The 22,543-nt window shown below is 53.1% G+C and overlaps 2 protein-coding genes across 3 annotated transcripts in view; one reads left to right on the forward strand and one right to left on the reverse strand.

Moving 5' to 3' along the window:
* Positions 1 to 434: 434 nt before the first annotated feature.
* Positions 435 to 10,391, forward strand: NAGPA (N-acetylglucosamine-1-phosphodiester alpha-N-acetylglucosaminidase). Of its 2 annotated transcripts, XM_066330022.1 has the most exons (10): positions 435 to 598; positions 846 to 1,331; positions 3,935 to 4,074; positions 4,642 to 4,750; positions 4,982 to 5,110; positions 5,836 to 6,044; positions 6,836 to 6,883; positions 8,239 to 8,370; positions 8,472 to 8,532; positions 9,063 to 10,391. In XM_066330022.1, the coding sequence occupies exons 1-10, from the start codon at positions 435 to 437 to the stop codon at positions 9,307 to 9,309; spliced, it is 1,725 nt and encodes a 574-aa protein (XP_066186119.1). In that variant the 3' UTR covers positions 9,310 to 10,391. The 2 variants fall into 2 exon arrangements, with proteins under 2 accessions (XP_066186119.1, XP_066186120.1); XM_066330023.1 differs by lacking the exon at positions 8,239 to 8,370.
* Positions 10,392 to 10,713: 322 nt separating this feature from the next.
* Positions 10,714 to 22,543, reverse strand: part of SEC14L5 (SEC14 like lipid binding 5) — a 34,655-nt gene continuing 22,825 nt past the window's right edge. Inside the window, exons 8-16 of the mRNA XM_066330041.1 lie at positions 20,593 to 20,782; positions 20,217 to 20,305; positions 19,750 to 19,820; positions 18,943 to 19,114; positions 18,189 to 18,323; positions 17,685 to 17,822; positions 16,719 to 16,964; positions 15,658 to 15,836; positions 10,714 to 14,659 (exon numbers count right to left, since the gene is read on the reverse strand). Of these exons, the coding sequence (XP_066186138.1) occupies positions 14,554 to 14,659; positions 15,658 to 15,836; positions 16,719 to 16,964; positions 17,685 to 17,822; positions 18,189 to 18,323; positions 18,943 to 19,114; positions 19,750 to 19,820; positions 20,217 to 20,305; positions 20,593 to 20,782 (1,326 nt within the window). The 3' untranslated portion in view covers positions 10,714 to 14,553. The remainder of the gene's footprint in view (positions 14,660 to 15,657; positions 15,837 to 16,718; positions 16,965 to 17,684; positions 17,823 to 18,188; positions 18,324 to 18,942; positions 19,115 to 19,749; positions 19,821 to 20,216; positions 20,306 to 20,592; positions 20,783 to 22,543) is intronic.

Here is a 22,543-nt window from a genome sequence, read left to right on the forward strand (position 1 = left end):
TTTTGAGGGTGGGGAGACCCTGGCACAGGGTGCCCAGAGAAGCTGGTGTCAGAGGTGCTGGGGAGAAACAGCTGGACCCTCGGAGCGTGTCTCATTGGGAGCGCTGTCCCGGGTTCCCGGCCCGTGTCCGGAGCGCTGTCCCGGGTTCCCGGCCCGTGTCCCTGAGGGAGCGCTGTCCCGGGTTCCCGGCCCGTGTCCCTGAGGGAGCTCTATCCCGGGTTCCCGGCCCGTGTCCGGAGCGCTATCCCGGGTTCCCGGCCCGTGTCCCTGAGGGAGCGCTGTCCCGGGTTCCCGGCCCGTTTCCCTGAGGGAGCGCTGTCCCGGGTTCCCGGCCCGTGTCCCTGAGGGAACCGCCCCGGCCCCGCTCCGACGCCCGCCCGGCCCCGCCATCCGCCAGAGGGCGCTGCGGCGGCCCGCGCCCAGCGTCCGCCAAGATGGCGGCGTGCGGGACGGCGGGAGCCGCGGGCCGGGGTCCCGGCCGGGCCGGAGCTGGGACGGGCCCGGCCCCGGGACGGGGATCGGGGCGAGCGGGGGTCGGGACGGTCCTGGCGGCCGCGTTGGCGCTGCTCGGCTCGCTGCAGGTGGCCCGCGGCGGCGGGTGAGTGTGTGGGCACCGCCTGTCCCGGGGCGCGGCTGCGCCCGGCTCGAGGGTCTCCCGGTGCCCTGAGGTCGGGCTGGCGGAGCGGGTGCCCAGCGGGACAGCCGCCCTCGAACCGCACTGGGTCACAGCGGGGACGCGCGACAAGCGGGTCTGGGGTGTCAGCGAGGCCGTGCCCACCCCGAGCTGCGCTACTCTCATCACCCCGCTTTTGCGGCCTTGGGGCAACCGGGTGTTGTCTTTGCAGGAGCCCCCGCAGCGAGCCTCTGCTGCTGCCCTACCCGCCCTGGCAGCACGGGCCTCGGCACAGCCACAGGCACGTCAGGGACTGCCAGCCCCTCAAGTACGGCAACCTCACGCACGAAGCGTGGCCCGGCGACAACAGCACGGCCGGCCCGGTGGCTGTCACCAGAACGTTTGTCTCGTACATCCCCCCAGAGGGCAGCGACCGCAAGGTGATCTATGGTCATTTCACTTTCGTGAGGAACCCCCTCAGGACCTTCTCCGTGCTGGAGCCCGGCGGTGCCGGCGGCTGCCTGGCTCAACGCAGAGTCCCCGTGGAGGAGACTGCAAAGCTCAGGAAGTGTCTGGTGGCCCAGAACGGCGGGTACTTTAACATGGTAACTGGAGAGTGCCTTGGGAATGTTGTGAGCGATGGAAAGCTGGTGAGAGACTCTGGAGGCCTACAAAATGCTCAGTTTGGCATCCGGAAAGATGGCACCATGGTGTTCGGGTAAGAGCTGGGGGGTGTTTGGAGAATGCTCTCTAGCCTGAAGACTTTCAGGCATCACTGGGCAGGAAGCTCATCCCAGCACTACCTCCTTGGCCTCCCCAGTTAGAGTAGAAGCTCACTTGGAATGCTGAAGCTAGGGATGTTCCAGCTGTGTCTCGTGGAGCTATGTCTGGCTGTTGGCTCATGTCCTAGGAAGAGAAACTCAGTAAGTTACGATCTCCAGCTGCTTAGGTTCCAGTGTCTCATCTCCCAGCTTGCAGCAGGGACGCTGGGCAGAGTGAAAGGGGAGAGGGCTGTGTCACTGCAGAGGGGATACGGAGTGGAGTGTGTGTGCTCTGGCTGCAGTACAGAAAAGTTGGGCTTTGGAAGGGACCTCAGATGCTCGTCCAGCACCCTGCTCAGCACAGGTTGGATGGAGTGGGCTGCTCAGGGCCATGTCTGGTTGGATTTTGAACATCTCCAAGGATGGAGACTCCACATCCTCTCTGGGCAAGCTTGTGATTGACCATATTAACACTTTCTTGGAACACTTTCAGGGCTCTGCCACTGCCCTGGGCAGCTGTGCCTGTGCCTGGCTGCCCTTTTCATGAAGAAATTTTCCCCATATCCAACCTAAACATCCCCTGGCACAACTTGAGACCATTACTTCTCCTCCTGTCCCTGTTCCCTGGGAGCAGAGCCCAACTCCTCCAGGCTGTCCCCTCCTGTCAGGGAGTTGTGCAGAGCCACAAGGTCCCCCCTGAGCCTCCTCTTCTCCAGGCTGAGCCCCTTTCCCAGCTCCCTCAGCCCCTTCCTAGTTCTGTTCCCTTCCCTGGACATGCTCCAGCCCCTCAGTGTCTGTGTTGTGAGGAGCCCAGAACTGCCCCAGGACTGAAGGTGCCCCAGCAGTGCCCAGCACAGGGGATGGGCTCTGCCCTGGCCCTGCTGACCACACTGTGGCTGGTCCAGGCCAGGTGTCATTGACTTTATTGCCCACTTGGGCATGTGACCCTCCCTAAGCAGCTGGAGCCTGAAGCTCTGGTCACCCTCTGAGAAGGAATATTTGACTGAGGGATTGTAATGCTCCCTGGAGAGCAAGGCCTCCAGGAGCTGCCCTTCCTCAGCAGCAGGAGAATCCTAAAAGTCCCAGAAGGGTTCCTGTGACCCTTCTGGTGGTCCCAGAAGATGCAGCAGCAGCTTGGAAGCTGCATCCTCCACTCTTCTGGTGGCTCACCCCAGACCTCAGGAAGGATCCCTGCAAAGCCACACTGAATGTGCCAAGGCAGGGCTTTATCCTGCAGCCATTCTGACAGCCCTGAGTACCACGGCCTTGATTTATGTGGGAGAGGGGCTGGGTGGGTCAGTGACATGTCCCTTCTGTAGAGGGGACCAAGAGCAATTTGAGGTCACTGTTGAGTCCTTAACCTCAGCTCTGCCCTGCTGCTCCCCAGCTCTGGCAGGACGTCCCTCTTCAGTGGAGCTATCGTGGTGTTTGGTGGCTTTGTGCCTTCCAAACCATGATCAGAAAAATAATTTTGGTGTAAATAATTTTGGCTGTCAGGACAGTGGGGAAATTGGTTCACAACTTCACTCTCTCACAGCCTGCATCATGGCCAGCAGGACAGGCCAGGGCACAGTTACCCCACCCTGCAAAGCTGCTGCTGCTGCTCACTGGGCTGACAGTGGGTGAATCCAGGCTTTAAAAGCTGTCAGTCCCTTCTCAAACTGTTTTGTAGTTTGATCTATTTTCAGCCACATTCATGTTGTCTTCTTGTTCCCATGGGAAAGGGAATTAATTTTGCATGTTTGCTGTTCAGGTATTTGCAATTAGGCTTTTCTGCAAAGCACAAAGCGTTGTTTGCCCACAGTCACAGATACCAAACGAGTAAAAGTTGAGCGTCCAACTCCCACAAAACATCAGAAAAGTCACCTTTAAACCCAAAACCTCTGGCAGAGCACAGCTGTCCTGCTCTTGTCCTCTGAGTTGCAAACATCCTCCAGCACCAGGCTCTGATGAGGCAGGTGTTCTCATCACCCTGTTTCAGGAGAGAGCAGCATCCCTCGGGAGGCGTGTGGTGACACACAACAGCCGAGCACGCAGGTGGCAGCTGAACAGTGCCTTTGCTGTCTGCAGGAGCAGGTAGCATCCTGGGCAGCTGCTGGATGCTGTAGCTCCAAATGCTCTCTAAAGCTGTTTGATGTCACATTTTTGGAGAATAGAAGCTGACAGGCAGCAAGATGTTACAGCTGCTTCCACAGATCCCTGAGTGTTTGGCAGTGACTCTGTCCTTGTTGTGCCAGATGCTTTCTGCCCTTGTTACCCTGGCTGGGATCCACTGGCCGCGTTGCTGCCATTGCTGGCCGCATTGTTTAAGGTACCATCATTAAGGCCTAGCACCATCATTAGCTATGGGTTTGTACAGAGGAGCAGAGAATAGGCTGCTCTGGCCGCTAAAGTGATGTTTCACACTGCTTGGCCCCTGGTTTTGAATGTAGCTGTCCTTCATTCCACCTTCTGCCCTTCTCCCCGCTTCAGGAGCTTGCTGGCAGCAGGAGAGACATGCTGTGTCTCTTTAACATGACATGCTGTGACTGTGGGTAACCCTCCTGCCCTCTGTTCCTAGTTACCTGTCTGAGGAGGATGTCCTGGATCAATCCAACCCTTTTGTGCAGCTTGTGAGTGGGGTGGTTTGGCTGCTGAGGAATGGAGAGGTGTACATCAACCAGAGCCGGGTGGCCGAGTGTGGAGACACTCAAACCACAGGTAAATACTGTGAGGTCTGGCTTCAGCCTGGCCACAGATTTTCCTTCCCCTGGGACTCCTGGGAGAAGGGGCACTTCAGAAATTCAGTTTTCATAGAATCATGGAATACCTTGGGTGGGAAGGGACCTTAAAGAGCATCTTATTCTATAACCCTGCCATGGGCAGGGACACATTCCACCATACCAGGCTGCTCCAAGCCCTGTCCAAGCTGGCCTTGGACACTTCCAGGGATCCAGGGGCAGCCACAGCTTCTCTGGGCACCCTGTGCCAGAGCCTCCCCACCCTCACAGCCAGGAATTCCTGTCCTGTGTAACTTGTCCAGAGAAACTCAAAGCAGATACCTCTTACAGAGTTTAAAGCTGAGGGATTGTGAACCCCCTGCTTTGTGCCTTGGCAGACAAAAACTTAATCAAGAGCACTTCTGTAGGGCTGTAGGATGGACAAGAGGAGCCTGAGCTTTGCTCCCACTGTGTTTCAGTTCCATTGAGGCTCTTGCTGGGACAGACAGATGTCTCTTAACAGACATTCTGCCCCTTAGCTGAGTGTGAATTGTTCCCTGTCCTGCAGGAACTTTCGACAAGTTCATCAACGTGATCTCCGCCAGGACTGCGGTGGGGCACGACCAGCAGGGCCGGCTGGTCTTGGTTCACGTGGATGGACAGACAGAATCCAGAGGGTAAGGCCTTGGGTGAGGTCTTCAGTTCCTGGGGCTGGGGGGACACTGCAGCTGCCAGGGACATGTTTTAAGGCAGAGACTTGCAGAGCTCAGGGGAGCCAGAAGAGGCTTACACAGCCCTCCTCGGGGTGCCTGGGATGGGAGAGCTTCCCCTTCCACCACAGAGAGCAACAAGCTCCTGATGTAACAGCTTCACTGAAGGCAAATCAATAACCAGCCTCTGCTTTGCAGGGTCAACCTGTGGGAGATGGCAGAGTTCCTGAAGCAGCAGGGAGTCATCAATGCTATCAACCTGGATGGTGGAGGCTCGGCCACGCTGGTCCTGAACGGGACCCTGGCCAGCTACCCCTCTGAGCACTGGTAGGTGCTGCTGCCCCACGCCCTGGCCTGGCTGGGAGGGCACAGCAAAGGCAGGTGAGAGACACCAGCTCTAGAGTTTAAAGAGATTGACTGACTCCATGCTTTTTTCCACTTAGTCATCCAGGATTAAAGCTGAGCTGGTTCCAGACAGGCAGCAAAGCTGTGGCTGTGATTGAGTGGCTGATGTGGGAATCGGATAAGGCAGCAGTTCTTAGTCTGGGAGATTCAGAGCTACATATCCATGGGAATTAGCAGAGATCTGTCAGCAGCTTATTATTATGGAAAAGAAACGCTGACTGGGAGACCCTGTCCTGCCTCATTGGAGGGAATCTAAAGAATATTTTGTTTTAAATTCAACATTTTATTCAGTTCTGACTGTAAACACGAAGGGATTTAACATTCAGTTGCCATAACTACAGTGATATAATGTATATCAAAGCAAAGAACATTCAAGAAAACGTGTGCTGGGTGCCAAAAGGAGGGAAGCTGGAACTGCCTTAAGGGAGACTGTCGCTTCTGTAATTCCGTGTTTGAAATGATACCTATCAGATGGGATTTATAGCTCAGTTAATACAGTGACTCCAATGTAGTTTGATGTTTATATTTTCCCAGTATTAATGTTCACGTTTGCGCGTGTGGATCAGGAAGAAATCTCTGGGTTATATAACGGGGGTTGTGTTGGGCAGTGCTGGCTCAGCTCACGCTGTCCCTTCTGCTGTCCCCAGCTCCTTTGACAGCATGTGGCGCTGTCCGCGGAGCATCTCCACCGTGGTGTGCGTGCACGAGCCGGGCTGTGACCCTCCCGACTGCAGCGGCCACGGGCTCTGCGTGGCCGGGCACTGCCGCTGCCACGGCGGCTTCTGGGCCGGCCCCGCCTGCGACACCCTGGACTGCGGCCCTGCCAACTGCAGCCTGCACGGCGTCTGCAGCGCCGGTGAGTCCCTCCCAGCGCAGGGCGACACCCAGGGGCCCTGCAGGGAGGCACGGCCTGGGGGCATCCCTGGGGAATATCCCCGCGGAATATTGCGTGCCTGCCTGCCAGGCACCAGCTGGGTGTGTGGGGCTGCTTCCCCTCTCCTCCAGCCTCTGAGGCAGGGATGGTCAGAGCACGTGTCCTTTATGAGCCAGCAGCGGGGCTGGGCCGGGGCTCAGGGCTGGAAACTTCAAGCTCTGTGCCTCAGTTTCTCTTTCTGCCCCAGAGTTGTGCTCTGAGTTTTTTGTGAGGCTGCTGATGGGCCGGGCTGTGTGTTATGCTGTGTCACAGCGGCTGCTTCTGTCCCTTCCCGTTTCTGTTCCTTCTTTGCTTGCCTCTCCTACTTCATGATTTTTATGAGTGTGCAGTCGCTACTCTTCCATGAATCTGAGCCTAGAACTGCTGGAATGTTTGCCCTCAGCTTCTGCCCCTCCGTGCCCAGTCCTGTTACTCTGACTCTCATTCAGTGTGCCCCAGTGCAGTGGCTGGGCAGAGCTTGGTGGGTGCAGGAATTGCCAGTAGTGACCCAGAGCCTGCGGATGCCATCAGCAGGATTCTGCTGCATTTGGCACCTGGGAAGGAGAGGGGATCTGTGTGAACCCACCCTTTGTGTGAGCGCAGGGTTCCTCTTCTGGGGTTCACTGGCAGGGGTCAGAGGGCACCTCAGGAAGCAGAGGCTCCTGATTTGAAGCCCTTGCTGCTTGGAGGTGTTTCTGTGCTGTCAGTAATGCCTGTTCTGTGTGTTTGCATAGCTGGATGCCTGTGTGACGCTGGCTGGACTGGCAGCAACTGCACTGAAGGTAAGTGCTGACTGCTGCTCCACTGCCTCACACAGGGGAGTGGGAGCCACCTTCCAACAGCTGCCTGCCCCAGGGGGAGCAAGGAAGGGAAAGGCCACCCTGTGGGCTGGGTTCCTCTTCTCTGGCAGTGTGAGTTTAATTGCAGCTGGAGCATCTACATTGGCCTGGTGTGAGACACTCAAGCCCTTGCTCCTTGTTCAGGGCACACACTTAGCTTATTGCTGAGCATCTCTGCACACCCTGAGCTGTGGCTGTGTGCTGTGTGCTGTGTGCTCACCTCTGCTGCCAGGGCCCTGATGACATCTTTGCCTGTCTCCTGGAGCTTGTGCTCCTGGTTCCTATGAGGAATCCTGCAGGCAGAAGTGCTGGTGCCAGCACAGCAGCTCCTGTGACCCTGTGCACGGAGCCTGTTCCTGCCCTGCCAGCTTCTATGGCACCAGCTGTGAGCAGGGGCTGCTGTCAGTGACCTCCAGGGCCACCTCTGAGCCGCCTCTTGTAAGCAAAGCAAGGGGCAGTTCTGCCAGAGTAGCTCAGGCCTGAACATCACCAGCTGGGCCCAGCTCTTCTAGGCCTGCTTTCCTACCCAAATGGGCTAAAAAGGACAGGAAAGAGCAGAGAGGAAATCGGAGTTTGCTCCATCAACAGAAAATGTTGCATTCCTGTTTAGTCTGAGCCCCAAAGAACTCCATTCTTTTCCCAGAGCCCCTGAGTGAACACAAAACATCCTCTACCCCAGGGTGTTGCACCAGGCCCTGTTGTAGCCTGGGCTTTAGGTGATGCAGGTCAGTGCTGTGGAATGCTCCAGAGGGCTCTCCTGCCCTCACATCCCTTGTGCCAGTGCTAACAGAGCTGGCCCTGTTCTATGTCATGTAGCCACTCCAGACACTCCTGTATCTGAGTGAATGAGTTAATTACAGTGGGGTGTGAACTTCCTGGGTGCCCGATTCTGTCAGTGATGCTCTGTTCCAGCCTGGGAGCACTCAGCCAATCCCATCCCAGAGATGCTGCCCAGAGAAGCTGTGGCTGCCCCTGGATCCGTCGCAGTGTCCGAGGCCAGGCTGGACGGGGATTGGAGCAGCCTGGGATGATGGAAGGTGACACTGCCCATGGCAGGGGGCTGGAGCAAGATGAGCTTTAAAGTCTCCTCCAACTTAAAGCATTCCATGGTTCTGTGATCCCAGTTTTACACAAACTTCCCTCTGAGGCACATCAGAGAGCAGCCCTGAGCTCCCAGCATGGTGCTCCCGGGCTGCTGCAGGCTCAGCTGAGCTTGGGGAGCTGCAGCCACAGCCTGGGTGGTCTCAGAGCAGGTGGAGCTTTGGCAGTGACCAATTCCTTTGTGATCCCACCCCCAGAGTGTCCCCTGGGCTGGTTTGGGCCGAACTGTCAGAGCCGCTGTGCGTGTGACCACTCGTGTCCCTGTGACCCCCAGACGGGCAGCTGCAACATCACACACCACGAGGCACTGCAGGACCACTTACACAGAGGTACCCGACTGCAGGGGGTGAGGTTTGGGAAAAAGTGGGAAGAGCAGCTTTTAGTGGAATTTTACACACTGCCTCACTTTTCTTTCCTCTTGGTTTTCCAGCTGGACAGTGTTTGGCCTCCCAGAAAAAGGAAAAGAGCAAAGACAAATTCTTTCTATCAGAGTAAGTGTGCAGTGCTCACTGTGCATCTCAGAGCCTGTCACAGAGCATGAGGGGGCTCAGCCTGGAGAAAAGGAGGCTCAGGGGGGACCCTGTGGCCCTGTACAACTCGCTGACAGGAGGGGACAGCCTGGAAGGGTCGGGCTCTGCTCCCAGGGAACAAGGACAGGAGGAGAGGAAACGGCCTCAAGCTGTGCCAGGAGAGGTTTAATTTGGATATTGGGGAAATTCCTTCACAGAAAGGATGGTCACGCAGTGACACAGGGTGCCCAGGGAGGTGGCAGAGTCCTCATCCCTGGAGGGATTTAGAAGCTGTGTGGATGTGGCAGCTGGGGACATGGTTCAGTGGTGGCATTGGCAGTGCTGGGTTAATGGTTGGACTGGATGATCTTGGAGGGCTTTTCCAACCTAAATGATTCCCTGGCTCTCTCCTGCCTGAGAGCAGGCCCACAGAGAGGGGAGGACAATCCCCTGCACCCTGGGCACACGTACCACAGGTGAGCAGTTGGTGATGTGATTTGTGTGTCCCACAGAGGCTCGTGGCTCTCCCTGAGCTCTGCCCTGGCCCTGCTGCTTGTGCTGAGTGCCCTGGGGAACGTGGGGCTGGTGCTGCAGGGGCGGCGACGGCCCCGGGACTATCGCTACCTCCCCCTGCGGGACATCAACGGGGACACCCCTCACAGCCCCACCTCTGCTGCCTGGGACCAGGAGGATGTGCAGGAGCCCGAGGACACTCAGGAGCCCGAGGACACTCAGGACCCAAACCAAGAGCTCCTTTAGTCATGGATGGGATTAAATATTTCACCCTGCATTGCCCCTCAGCACCAACTGGGACTGGGGCTATTGCTGCTGGGAGCCTCAGACTGCTGCCTGAGGAACCTCAGCCCAAGAGCTGCCCTGTTGAGGCTGTGGTTTCCTTTCCTCTGCTGCCCCAGCACCCAGGATTGCAGCATTAGGGGATGCAGGACATCTCTTGGGTGAAGGAATTCCACAACTGCAGCAAGGAAAGGAGATGAGCTGGTTCCTTCCAAACCTTGAGGGAAACAGGTGAGGGATGCAAGTTACAGGCACCTCAGAAAGGTCCCTGCTCACCTCAGCAGTACTTTTTAAGATGCAAGTTAAACTGCCTCTAACAAAGCTGGGCTTAAGGGTATTACAGTCAATGTCTGCCCTTCCTTGCTAAGCTCAGATTTTAATCAGAGAAGCGACAAAAAGTTTGTTCCGAAATGTTGAAGCAGGTGCAGTGCCCAGTCCCAGCAGAGCCCTCCTCTCCTGGCCACGGGGTGGCTCAAGGGTGACACACAGGGTTGTGACAGCCCCGTGCAGGGCTGGAGTGTTTTCTGTCCAATCCTCAGGCCACAGCAGCCCCACAAAAAGCCCTGTCAGGTCCTAGGTTCCATTTGTGCACCTCTCCAATTCCCAGGAGCCCAAGGCTGTGCCTGGCTCTGCGGGCTGAGGGAGCCTGCAGTGACAGAGCCTGGAGCTGTCCCGTGGGGAAGGACACACACAGGGACAGCCTGGCATGACACAATTGGACACTCCTCAGAGGGACCACCAGGATTCTGAGCACCTCCTCTGAAACCCTGGGACAGGTCCTTGCACAGTGACATTAAAAGTGTTTGAGTTTGCTTTCCCGTGAGGGAAACCCAGCCTTGGACGAGCCCCTTGGATGCTGCAGAGGGGTGAGAGCCTGTCTGAGCCCCACACATCTTTATGCACTCACTCCCTTTTTACCTCTCCAAGTAAAGGATGTGTAATTCCTGTGCCAATGTTGGCATCAAATCAACCTGTAACCAAGAGACTCTATTTTTCTATGATTTACAGAAAGTTACTTGAAACTTGAATAAAGTCTATTAGTGCTACCTGCCTGAAACTCAGAATTCCTGACATGCAGCTGCAGAGGGAGCTGATCCTTTTCCAGCTAACCTCAGCCACCCAGTGGAACCCAGGGGCCCTTTTTCTTTTGGTAACACCCACAGTGCAGGATGTGCTGTTCCAGCTCACTCTGTGCTAGGAAACAAACCAAAAGATGCTGGTTCTGTAGAGAAAAGCCCAAACATTTTAGTTAAAAAGCAGGAAAAAGTGAATTCAAGCCTTACCTCTGCTTCTGCGGGCAAAGAGAGCAGCACACAGGTTTGAATTTTCATTGCTTTGCAATTGCAACAGTTGAATCAAACAATTCCATATGTTCTCAGAGATGTTTTATTTCCCACATACCCAAGAGTACAGCTCTACCAGGACCCACCAGGACTCAGACACCATCACTGGAGGACATCTGTTATTTCAGCACCCTGCAGTGGGCTCTTACAAGAGGTTTGAGGGTTTTGGCTGAGAAATATTAGGATTACAGTGTATAAAACCAAAGCTAGCTGCAAAGGAGAAAAAGTAAGTGCTGCTAAAACACTTAATTAATGCCCATTTAACTAACATGTAATTGAAAGCTTGGAAGTGGGTGTCGGTGTCACTAAAAGCCAGCAAATGTGACTTGACTCCAATTCCACCTTCCAAGAGAGATAATCAGATGTAAGGAGCATCACAAACGTGTTGGAGGAATATTAAAGCTAATTGCATGCAGGAATCTTTGACAGCTGCTGTCAAGTAAGTTTCTAATAGCTGTTCCTTGCATTAATTGCTCACAGTACAAACATTTGGGATTTTGAAGCAGTATGAGTTCGTAAAATGCCTTTTGAAATGAGGGATTCCCTGCCTGGAGCAGGGTTGGCCTCAGCCCCAGCATCTTCCCAGCCCAGTGTGGGGGACAGCTGGGCTCACCACTTCCTACTGGGAATTGCGAGTGGATTATGGCATTTTCAAAATTTTTTGCCAATAAACCAAAGTGGGATTACAAATTTATAAATTGTTACAGTTCCTGAAAGGGAACGGCCAGGACGGAAGCGGCCGAGCCAAGGAACACAGCTGCACCTCAGTCACTCACCAGGGATTCCCCGGCCTGGTGACCGTCGGGAATTCTGTTCCCAGCAGTGACTGCAGGAGCTGAGGAGCGACAGAGCTGCTCCTGTGAGAGCTGCCGGCTCCCAACGCTCCCCTGGCTCCGGCGGCGCTGACACCGCGGGGCTGGAGCCGCCCCTGGTGCCCCGGGGGCTCAGAGCTTCTCCATCAGCGGGGACAAAGCCCTTTTAACACCGAGGAGCATCAAAAAACGGCTCAGGACTGTGCCCTGAACAACAGCTGAGGCCATGCAACATCCATCCTCTCTGTGTTTGCCCTTCCCAGCCCTGGGACAGACCGCAGGGAATGAGGCAATCCTGAAGGTGTCACATGTGGCTGTATTTAACTGTGATCTCTGACACAGCCCTTGGCACCTAGCACAGCATCCCGCACTCCCCCACCACCCACGAGATGTGGCAGCAACTCTGAGGTAGGTGTTGTGTTTGCATAGGGAGTATCTGAACCAACTTACTGGGAGCCAGATTTTAATTATCAGCTCGTTCACTGCACACAGCCCGAGCTCACTGGCCTCACTGCAGAGCAGCTGCTGGGGAGGGCCGTGATGCATCACCCAAAATGAGGCCATTTCCCAAGGTTCTGGCCTGGGAGATTTCTGAGGATCCAGAACCCCTCCCAGACTCAGCTCACTGTGGAAAAAAACCCCTCGAGTTTATTTTCTAAAGCACACTGATGTGGTTTGAGGGGGGGAAAGGTGATGAAAAATACTTCTGTGTCTCTGGATCTGCAGTTCACAAAGTCAGGTTTAAAAAGCACAGCACAGCATCCAGGCTGTTGCTCCCTTTTCCCTGTTAACATTCAGGAGAAAAAGGAAAAAAAAATTGAATTATTTAAATTGGCTTCAAAGTGAATTGTCAGGTGGGATAAACCAGGCAGCCTTGCCAAGGAGAGGTCACAGGCTGCTTCACAGCCCTGAGCCATGATCTCCAATGGGCAGAGGAGTGACACTGCCAAGGGACAAGAGGAAAAACTGGGACTGGGATATCCCCAGAGCCAGGAACACTCTGTGGAACCAGCCCTTGACCTCACCCTTCAGAGATCTGCCAGGGGCCAAGTTCTAGGTGCTTCACTGACAAACACCCCAAAACTTCTGGTGGGCAGAAAAGAGCTCATACCACATCTCAAAATAAAATTAAAAAAATCCAGGGCAAAGGAGGAGATTCTTACCCAGAGCAAACTTGGGAACAGGAATGTTGCCACTGCAGGATGTGAGCAACCTCGTGAGAAGGAAAGGAAAAATCCTGAAACAGCTTAGGAGGGACAGGGCTGGGGGTTTGCTCCTGGGACTTTGGGAGTCTGAATCTGTTCCTAGAATCAGATTTTATTCTGGGTCAAGGATTTTCTATGAGGGATACACAAATGCACTTTTGCTTCCAGAATTCCTGACTTTCCAGAGGAAAGGTGGTATTTGTCCCTCTTTGTCAGACTCCAGTTATGCTGAAATGCCAGAGACAGAAGTTGCATTTGTCTGGAAGAAACATTAAAGTCTATGGAACAGCTGAGAATTGGAAATCAGAACTTCCCTGAGCTCTACATCACCAAATTACCTGTTCACAGGGAGAGGTGCAAGGTCTGAGTGATTCCCTTGGCTCCAATCCTTAAAAAAAACTGCAAAACAACTCAAAACTACCTCAAGTTCTTTGTCTCCCATTGTCCCAAATATTTTGGCTCTTTTTTCCTTTGGCAGAGACTGGTGCTTCAAAACCAGTGATTAAAAAAAAGCAGGCTAGGAAGGAACAACTCTACAGATTCCTGAATAAAACCTGGATGAATATTTGACACCTGCTCTCATTTTTTTTTTCACCTGGACAAGAATATGGATAACTTTGCTCCCCAGCCTACAGGAACAACCAGAGATTAGGGGCAAACATGGCATTTTTGGTGTGTAGGAAGACAATGCATATTCATGACAACTCCTGAACTCAATCCTTGTTTCTTAATCCTAAAAAAGAGTCCAAAAAAAGCACTGGACTCTCACCTTTCCTTGCAAGGAAGGTGACACAGCCCTTACTCCAATGCAGCCCTTTTGCAAGAACATCCAGCGATCACAAAGATCAGGACCCAAGCAGAAAGATTGCTTGGGATTGAAGACAATCAGTTATTCCTTTCTAAAACAAAGTTCATCCCATTAAAAAAAGGTGACTGTATTTAATAAATAGTAATTTCTGATATTATAAATAAGTTAAAAATCAATTTCAAACAAGCTAGTATAGAATAAATAGGCTTCAGTAAGTGCTTACATACATATTTGCCTCTCTGAAAGGTTTCAAGTGAGCCCATGTTTAAAAGAAGCAAGTTCTGTAATACTGCCAGAAAATCTTGTGCCTTCAGGAAATCAAATATTGCTTTTCTTAGCCCTTTAGGATTGGATTCAGTTCCCATCCACTCAGGAATGGGACAGACCTACTCATTATTGCTGTAAACCTGAGTAAAAAGAAACAATAGTTTGGAAGATGCCACTCACTGGAGGCAGATTCAATGCCTGGAATTTCTAAAAAAACCATTTTGACTTTGTTTCTCAGCAGGGTTAAAAAAATCCAACACATTTCCCAGAGCATACTGCCAGACCAGAAGAGGTTTTTGGTTTGGCCTGGAAGTGATTTCTGAACTGTCCTACCTGTACTCAGGTGTTGGCAGTTCCCTCCAAGGCCCTGCCCCTGGGATGCACACCTGACTGTCCAGTGTGGCACCAGTACCCTCTGGGCACCCAGGACATTCATTCCCTTAGTTTTGCCACCCAGGAATTATCTAAAGGTCCAACAGGTAAGGCAACATCAGCCTCCTCTGTGGGAAAAGGACCAATGAGAAGAGCCCTTTGGAGTGGGGTGGAATGGATTCCTGCAAACTCACAGGCACCCAAAATCCACAGGCAGTGAAGGAGGCTACTGAGAAGCAGGCAGCTGACCCCAAACTCCTAAACCTGCCCTTGGAATTCCAGTTTTTGTGGTTGAAGCAGCTCCTAGAGGCCTCTCTGTGTCCAAAGGCTCAGCCCTGGAGCTCTTTGGTTTGGGGCAGGAGCAGCCCCGGGGGGCCCCTGCTGTTGTAGCCTTGGCTCTGCTATCTGGAGAGGTGGGAGCTGCTCTGGGACTGGCTGGAAGATGTGGTGACTCCACTCAGCTGGGAAAAGCCGCTGTTGCAAGATTCCAGGCTCGACATAGATCCCCTGGGATGGGACAGAACAGATGTGCTGTTAGGAAGGCAGCAATTAAGAGATAACTATTCCTCCCACAGATCAGCTCCCCCTCTCTACCGCTGCACAAGTGCTTTTTGGCTTATCATTTCCCACTTGCTCTCTAAGAATCTCTGTGTCACGATGAAAAATTAATCAGTCAGAGGAACTTTGCCATAATTACAGATATTATTTCTTGTGTGTGACTATCGTTCTGGGGAAGGGGACACAGCTGGAGCCTTGGGGAGCTGTCCCTGAGGAGAAAGGAAAGCTCCAGAGCTCTCCAAATGCAGTCTTGTGAACCCAAGGACTCGAGGCTGCTGAACACCAGAGTCCCAACTCAGCACCTCCAGCTCCTCCTGACAAAAGCTTGCTGGGCTCAGGAAGAGCCCCAAGGAACAAGCACGACTGGAGTGAGGCATTTCTGCTGCTCAGACCCCACAGGACCTGGCCAGGCCACACCTCAAACTCACCACCTTCAAGTCTGTTCTGCCCAATGCCTCCTCCAGCTCTAGGGAAGGGTCAAGGACTTGCACAGAGCTCAGATGAACAGGAGATGGGGAGGTGCTTCTGGCACTGAAGGAGGAAGCCAGGCACACCCTACCAAGGCTGGCTTCACCTGTTCAGAAGTGCTCATTCTTCTCAAGTTCCCAAACAAAATCATCCGGGAAATAGCCCAGCCGGTATTTAAATTACTCCAAAAGCAGCTTCTCAAAATATCCCCAGCTAAGATAAAAACCCTCCTGAGTCAAAAACCTCCTGCTTTTCAGGCAGCTGCAAGCAAGGCCCAAAGCACAAATTCCATTGGTGGACACAGAGTCAAGGGAACTTGTAAATACCTACAGCAGCAGAGGAGATTGGATGCACAAAATGCCACCAATATCACTAATTTTGCGTCCATCCACTTGTCAGTAAAACACACGCTGTGAGAGGTCTCTGTGTTTAACTCACACTCAGTGCAACTCGTAGTAAACCCCTTGCAAATGCCCTACCTGAAGTCCTTGGAGGCCAGCACCTCGTAGTAGTAGATGAGCTTGCACTTGTGGCTGGAGCCCTGCAGGGAGGCCAGGACATCGTCCACACGTGGCAGGCTGGAGCTGGAGCAGGGCAGGGGCCCGTGCATCCTCCACTGCAGGATGTAGAAGCCAGGCCAGCGTGTGATGTGGGAGCCCTGCAGAGAGGAAGGGACAGCAGGGTGACTTGGGGAATGGCTGAATGACCCAGCACAGGTGTCATTCACCTGTCTCACCTGCCTGAGACACAGCCATGTTGTAACAGTAGAGGGAAAAATGAGCAGCTTATTTAGCTTACTTTCCTCAAGAATTTTAGCTTGGAGTCTTTTTTCAATGACTCACTCTAAACTAGGATTTCCCACTTTCACAGGGTATCTAGAAAATGATCACAGAATGGTTTGGGTGGGAAGGGACCTTAAAGCTCATCCCATTCTACTCCCTTCCACTATCCCAGGCTGCTCCAAGTCCTGTCCAACCTGACTTTGGACACTTCCAGGAATCCAGGGGCAGCCACAGCTTCTCTGGGCACCCTGTGCCAGGTCCTCCGCACTCTCCCAGGGAACAATTCCTTCCCAATATCCCATCTAACCCTGCCCTCTGGCAGTGGGAGCCATTTCCCCTTGTCCCATCCTCTCTATCTTTTGTCCCTCATCCCTCTGCAGCTCCCCTGGAGCCCTTTTAGGCCCTGGAAAGGACTCTGAGCTCTCTCTGGAGCCTTCTCTTCTCCAGGTGAGCACTCCCAGCTCTCCCAGCCTGGCTCCAGAGGGGCTCCAGCCCTTGGAACCTCTCCATGGGCTCCTCTGGACTCTCTCCAGCAGCTCCAGGTCCTGCTGCTGTTGGCCCCAGGGCTGGAGGCAGCTCTGCAGGTGGGGTCTCACCTGAGGGGGCAGAGGGGCAGAATCCCCCCCCGATGTTGGGAATGAGCACAGCCCCCATTTCCAGCAGTACCTGACATCCCACACCATCAATTCCCTCCCTACCACCTGATTACTTTAGAGTTTGCAAGACTGAAGCCATGGCAGGACCCAAACCCCTCTGACCTGGATGCTTTCTCCTTCTCTGCAGACTAGAGGAGACTCCACCCGGCTGTAATCCACCCCCAGCACCCAGCTCTTGTCGATGAGCTGCACATTGTCCCCTGCAGCAGAGGGACTTGGTGATGTGGCATCTTTGTGGCTTGGCTCAGGAGCTCGTTTGGAGTGAAAGAGGCTGAATACCACATCTCCCTTCAGGATGTCAAAGTCCCAGGTGATGACGGATTCCCCTTCCAGGATCTCCACAAGTATCTAAGAAAGGAACAGAACAAGCCCTTTGCAGGGTCAGGAGCTCAGGTGGCAGCAGTGTGTTCCTCCCCACTCTGGGGCAAAAAGACTTGGCTCCACAACCCTTCAGCTGGCTGATGGTTTTGATTCCTGAGGAGGATACACCCCAATTCCCACTCCCACCCCTACCACAGTACACACACTCAAGTGCTTTTACCTTTTCTCCCCATATCAGAGTTGCTTGTAAATGAGTTCCTTGCTCTAGGAAAACCTCAGTGGAACCGAGGCACAAAGCAGGACACAGCAAAGAGCCAAATCAGTCACTCCCCATCAGAGAGGCCAGAAGAGTGACTTGACACTTATTTGCTCTTTTGTGGGACATCCTGTTTCCTGGTGACTCCCATCAAGCAGTTCCCAGCACACACCTTCCTTTATCACTCCCCTTACTGTCCCAGCTACGCTGCTGGGAATGGGAGCTGAAGAGCAGAAAGGCAAACTGAGTGGCCTTTATTTCTCCAATGAGGAGGGGGAAGAGACTGGACCTTATAGAAAATCAGGCCATAGTAGAGATAAGAGACACTGCTGCTCTGAGCTCCCGCACTTCCAGCTGTTCCCTTCCAGGAACAGCAGCTGCTGCAGAGCACTCTCCTGCTCCCTCTGCGGGAACCCTCGGCTGCTGCAGCCAGCCCCAACAGAGGTGACATGTCCCTGTCCTAGCCCAGCACCTCAAGCTGTGCTCTGTACCTCGTGTGGGGCTCCTTTGAGGACACTTGCAGAGTGGTAGATGGTTTCTGTCCACAGCCGGATGTGATCCGAGTTCTCCATCTCATCCTCGGTTTGGTAAAGGGACTTGGGGACGAGTCCCCCCTCTGAGACCGTGCACTGCAATGGCCACACAGACAAACAGGAGGGTCAGGATGGCCCAGAGTGAGCCAGTGACACCTGCTGCCTGTCAGACACGGGCTGACCCATCAGCTGAGCCACAGCTGCACAGGGGCTCTGAGTGCACGGCAACTGCCAAGGTTCATGTGAGCTCCCTGTGGAGAGCTGTCCTCTGACCTCGCTCCAGGAGCTGCAGGGCAGCACCACCACTGCAGGGGGTAGCCCCCTGTACCCAAATGGACTGCCCTGTGCCCAGAGCAGGGGCAGCACAGAAGCTTAACACCTTCCAGAAGGCAGTGGAAGGCCAGGGTGGTGAGGAGGAGGGAATCAGTTCCAGATTGCACCTGCATAACAAAGAAAACCCACCATGCACTCTCCTCCCAGGAAATCCGGGATCACATCCTTGTCCACATAGTCCACCAGCCCTCCTGAGCCCTGGTAGTTATTGCCACTGTAGATGAGGAACTTCTGCCGTGTGTTCTCATTGATGAAGGGACTGACCTGAAAGACAAAGGGCACACAGGACATGGCTGTCACTGAGGGCAGCTGGAGACATTGTCTGAGCCCTCTCACAGTGATGCTTTGAGCTCCAGCCAGGAACATCTCAGCAGTGTGCACTTCACAGCTCTAAGGCACTGCCCAAAGAGAGGGACAACAAATGGAAAATGTTCTCTCTCTCTGTATCATCTCGCAACACTTTCTGCTTCATGTACAGGAAATCTGCAGCCACTGCCTCACCTACCAACCTCACAAGAAATGTAACAACCACGTTCTCACACTGCCAGAGCAGTCAGCAAGCACCAGAGAGAACCAAATTTATTATTTACTACTTAGTACCCTTCAGTGTCCTACAGCATGAGATTAAAAGGTCTTTCCCCATCTATATAAAAGCCTACCAAGTGTGGATGGAATGGGGAATTCCAACTCAGGTTTCTCTCCCTGTCCTGGCAGTCACCAGAACCCAGTGAGCTACAGGAACCCCACGGCCTGGCTCTGCCGTGGCCTCTTCAGGAGGCCATCACAAGTCACCTGGAGATTTTCCCTCCCTGCCTCTGCTGATGTAGCTATTTGTGAACCTGCACAAGTGCCAGTGATCCTGCAGGGCCCAGGTTTCACTCACCAGGGTCCAGAGCACGGGGAAGACCCGTGGTGCTCGCACGATCAGGAGCCTCCCCAGGGTCTCAGGGTAGTTGTCCTCCACCACCTCAATGATCCTGAGCAGGGCCTTCACCCCAGGCCGCCACAGGTGCCTCATATTGAGCCCTTCCAAGTCCACCAGGCATGTCCAGGATCTAAAATAAACAGGCAGAAAAAGACCTGTCAGAACTTTAGAGCGTGGTGGCTGCTCAGTTCAGGATCCACAGTAACCCCACAGCCCGTGCAGGATCCAGGGAAGCCAACAAGGGGCACAAGCAGCCCCAGTAAAAAAAGCACATCTCCACTCTGGCAGCAGACACCTGAATCCACGTGAACTCCAGGTTACACAGACATCCAACCCCAAGGGCAAGAATATCTGTCACTCTGGAAGAAGGTGAAGGTATGCAGGCCTATTGCTAAAAAGAATGTAAAAATGCACTTTAAATGAAGGTGGAAGCTGGAAGACAGGCTCCTGTATTAAAAAAACACCCAGAATTTCAAAGATGTGGATTAAAATCACCAAGACAGGGAGATTAAATTAATCTGAGATGGGATATGAAAATGATGTAAAGAAGGTTCAATACTTGCTTTCCAATGAAACTTCAGAATTTGTTTGCATTCAAGTCCAACTAATAAATTTATATATATATGTATGTGCTCCCCACACAGACCATAATACACACTGCTGTCTGCACTGTAACCCTAAAGGACATCACCCCAAAGAACAGCAGCAATCATTCACCATGGCAGGGAGAGGCTACAAGGACTCAGGAAAACCAGTTATACTGACGTGATGGGGCGGCCAAAGATGTTGGTGTTTTCCTCACATCTCTTCTGTCCTTCCTCATTAATGGACAGAACCTGGAATCAAAGACAGCACAGACAGATATTAGCCCCACTATGGCTGAGTAACCAGGATGGCCTGGAGATCTTATTTTAAAAAATACAGAAAGCAGAGGGCAGGGTTAGAAGGGATATAGGGAAGGAATTCCTCCCTGGGAGGGTGGGGAGGCCCTGGCACAGGATGCCCAGAGAAGCTGTGGCTGCCCCTGGATCCCTGGAAGCATCAGAGGCCAGGTTGGATGGGGCTGGGAGCAACCTGGGATAGGGGAAGGTGTCCCTGCCCATGACAGGGGGTGGGATGGGATGAGCTTTAAGGTCCCTTCCCACCCAAACCACTCCAGGATTCCTGATGCACCACAAGACTTCCCAACACCCTGAGGGGAACAGGTGACATGACACAGAGGCACAACTCACATGTCGCAGCAGGGACTCCTCTCCCAGGGCCTTCACCAAACCCTTGGTGTCCATCTGGCCAAGGCGGAGGATGTAGAGTGGCCGCCCATCTTCAAAACAAAGAGCGCAGCACTTCAGTCCCCCAGGCTACCACTCTCATACCTTTTTAAAGCCACATCAAATATTTGAAAAGGATAAAAATCCCTGCCAAAAGGGACCTTTTCTGAGAAATTGCTTTGCACTGACTAATCTGCCTGATCTGTGCAGAGAAAATACAATTCCAGGGAAGCAGAGTGGCTACTCACAGGCACTGAACTGCTTTGTTAACTTTAAAAATACAATACAGCTTTCTTCAACCTCCCAGGGCACTGGTGAGGTGCCAGGGCCAGCTGCTCACCTTTGTCCTGGTAGTGCCAGCCCCCGGTGTAGTACTCCTCCAGCAGGGCTGGGGGTCTCCAGGACTGCAGGATGAAATCCACCTGGTACTGCTTGCGCCAGGCCAGCGACTGGCACAGCATCTCCCGCGCTTTGTCGATGTTGAAGTCGCGGGCGCGCAGGAACCGCAGGATGTGCTCGTCCTTGGGGATCTGCCAGAAGAGAAACTCCCAGGATCAGAACTGCAATGTTCCATTTGACCTGCAGAGGAGGCTACCCAGTCTACACCAGTTTTTAATCTCCTAAAACTAAGACAGCAATCATTAAATTTGCATTCCACCTCCCTCGCTCTGTAGCTAACCCAGCTGGAAGCAGCAGAGGGTGCCAGGAGCACAAAAGAAGGGAGCCCTTCCCCAGTGCAATTCCCAGAAGCCCCAGCAAAACCCAGGCTGGCTGATATTTGCCTTGGCTGGTTATCCACAAGGAAATACTGTGTGAAAGTCAGGGAGCTGCAAGGTCACCTGCCATGGGCTAATCAGCCCAGGATGGCAACAGGTAACAAACAACCACAGGTAACACACTGACCACACCAGGCACTGGAGGACAATCACAACTGTACAATCTGAATGATGCCACCAGTACCAATTCCAGCTCTTGTGCAGGCCCTGATGCTGGTGTTTGAACAGGAAAGTTGTTGAGTGCTTCCAAAGGCTTCCCTGCCCCATCACACCACAATAACTCTTGACCCAAATCAACCAAAACTACAACAGACCCTCTCCTGATCACTTACCCCAGCACTAGCAGTATCCTAACATCACAGGCACAAAAGCATTCCAAAGCAAGTCTGCAGAATGGCTTTCTTCTATTCCTTCCAGATCCTTCTAGATTCTGCCATGTTCTCTTTAGCTGAAGAATCAAAGAAAGCTTGCCAAGAATGCCAAGCAACAGGAATTAACAATGAACCTGACGGATTCCGCAGAAGTGCCAAATCTGACTAAGAGCCTGTCAGCTGCAAATCCAACTGGATTAAAGCTGCATGACCTGCTGCATTCCCAGTCCCTCACTCCAACTTCCCCAAAAGTGCTTGGCCTCATTCTCTACAAGTTTCCATAAAAATTCCAGCTCTGTGGAGCAGGAATTGTCTCTTCCAGAGCATCCATATTGTGCTAGCACAACCCAAGCACTCCCAGCCCTGCTGGGACACAAACCCCAATGTTCAGGAGTCAAAGCTCTTTTGTTTGTCCACTGCCATGCTCAGGGAAACAGAAAGCTGGGTAGAAAGAAAGGCTGGCAGCTGTGTCAGGAGGGAGCAATCTCAGATTCACAAGCAAGAGATGGTAAGAACTGACTCACCTAAAGAAGGGGCAGAGTTCAAGCAGCCTAAACCAATCCTAAAACACGTTAGGAGCAGGGAGGAGATTAACACTGGTTCTAACACTTCATTTGTGTGTCCTGGAAAGGAGAGTGCAGCCATCCCAAAGATGATCTCCTGAGTCTTTAGAGGAATTCAGTATCACAGCAAGTTTAAAGCCAGCAGAGTGTTCACCAGATGATTCAGGTTTGTGTTCCTGCTGCTCAGAGGCAGCCCTCACTCATCAGACCCAGCCCAGACACCCACAAGAGCCCCTGATCTCTGCAGGAGAGGGGATGGTGAGGGCAGGTTTGACACTTTTCATGTTTCAAACCTCCCCTGTGCACGGCTCCAGGCAAGAGACAAATCCAGCACTTCTGTTTGGACCAAAGGCAGGAAGCTCCAAGAAGACTTATACCACAGTGGAATTAGTCTTTTATTCTTGTCCAACCACAGCAGTAACTCCCACATGCAAGAAAACGAAGGTTTAATTTCAGCCTGCTTTTGTATTCACTGGTGAAACTGCTGCACTCTCCTGCATGGTGCAAAGCCTTGAACACAGCTTTAAGTTGCTGCAATTTTAACACCTTTTGCAGTTTGTTCCTTCAGCTCCTCAGATTTT

Source organism: Sylvia atricapilla, chromosome 15, assembly GCF_009819655.1.
Source record: "Sylvia atricapilla isolate bSylAtr1 chromosome 15, bSylAtr1.pri, whole genome shotgun sequence".
NCBI classification, from domain to species: domain Eukaryota; kingdom Metazoa; phylum Chordata; class Aves; order Passeriformes; family Sylviidae; genus Sylvia; species Sylvia atricapilla.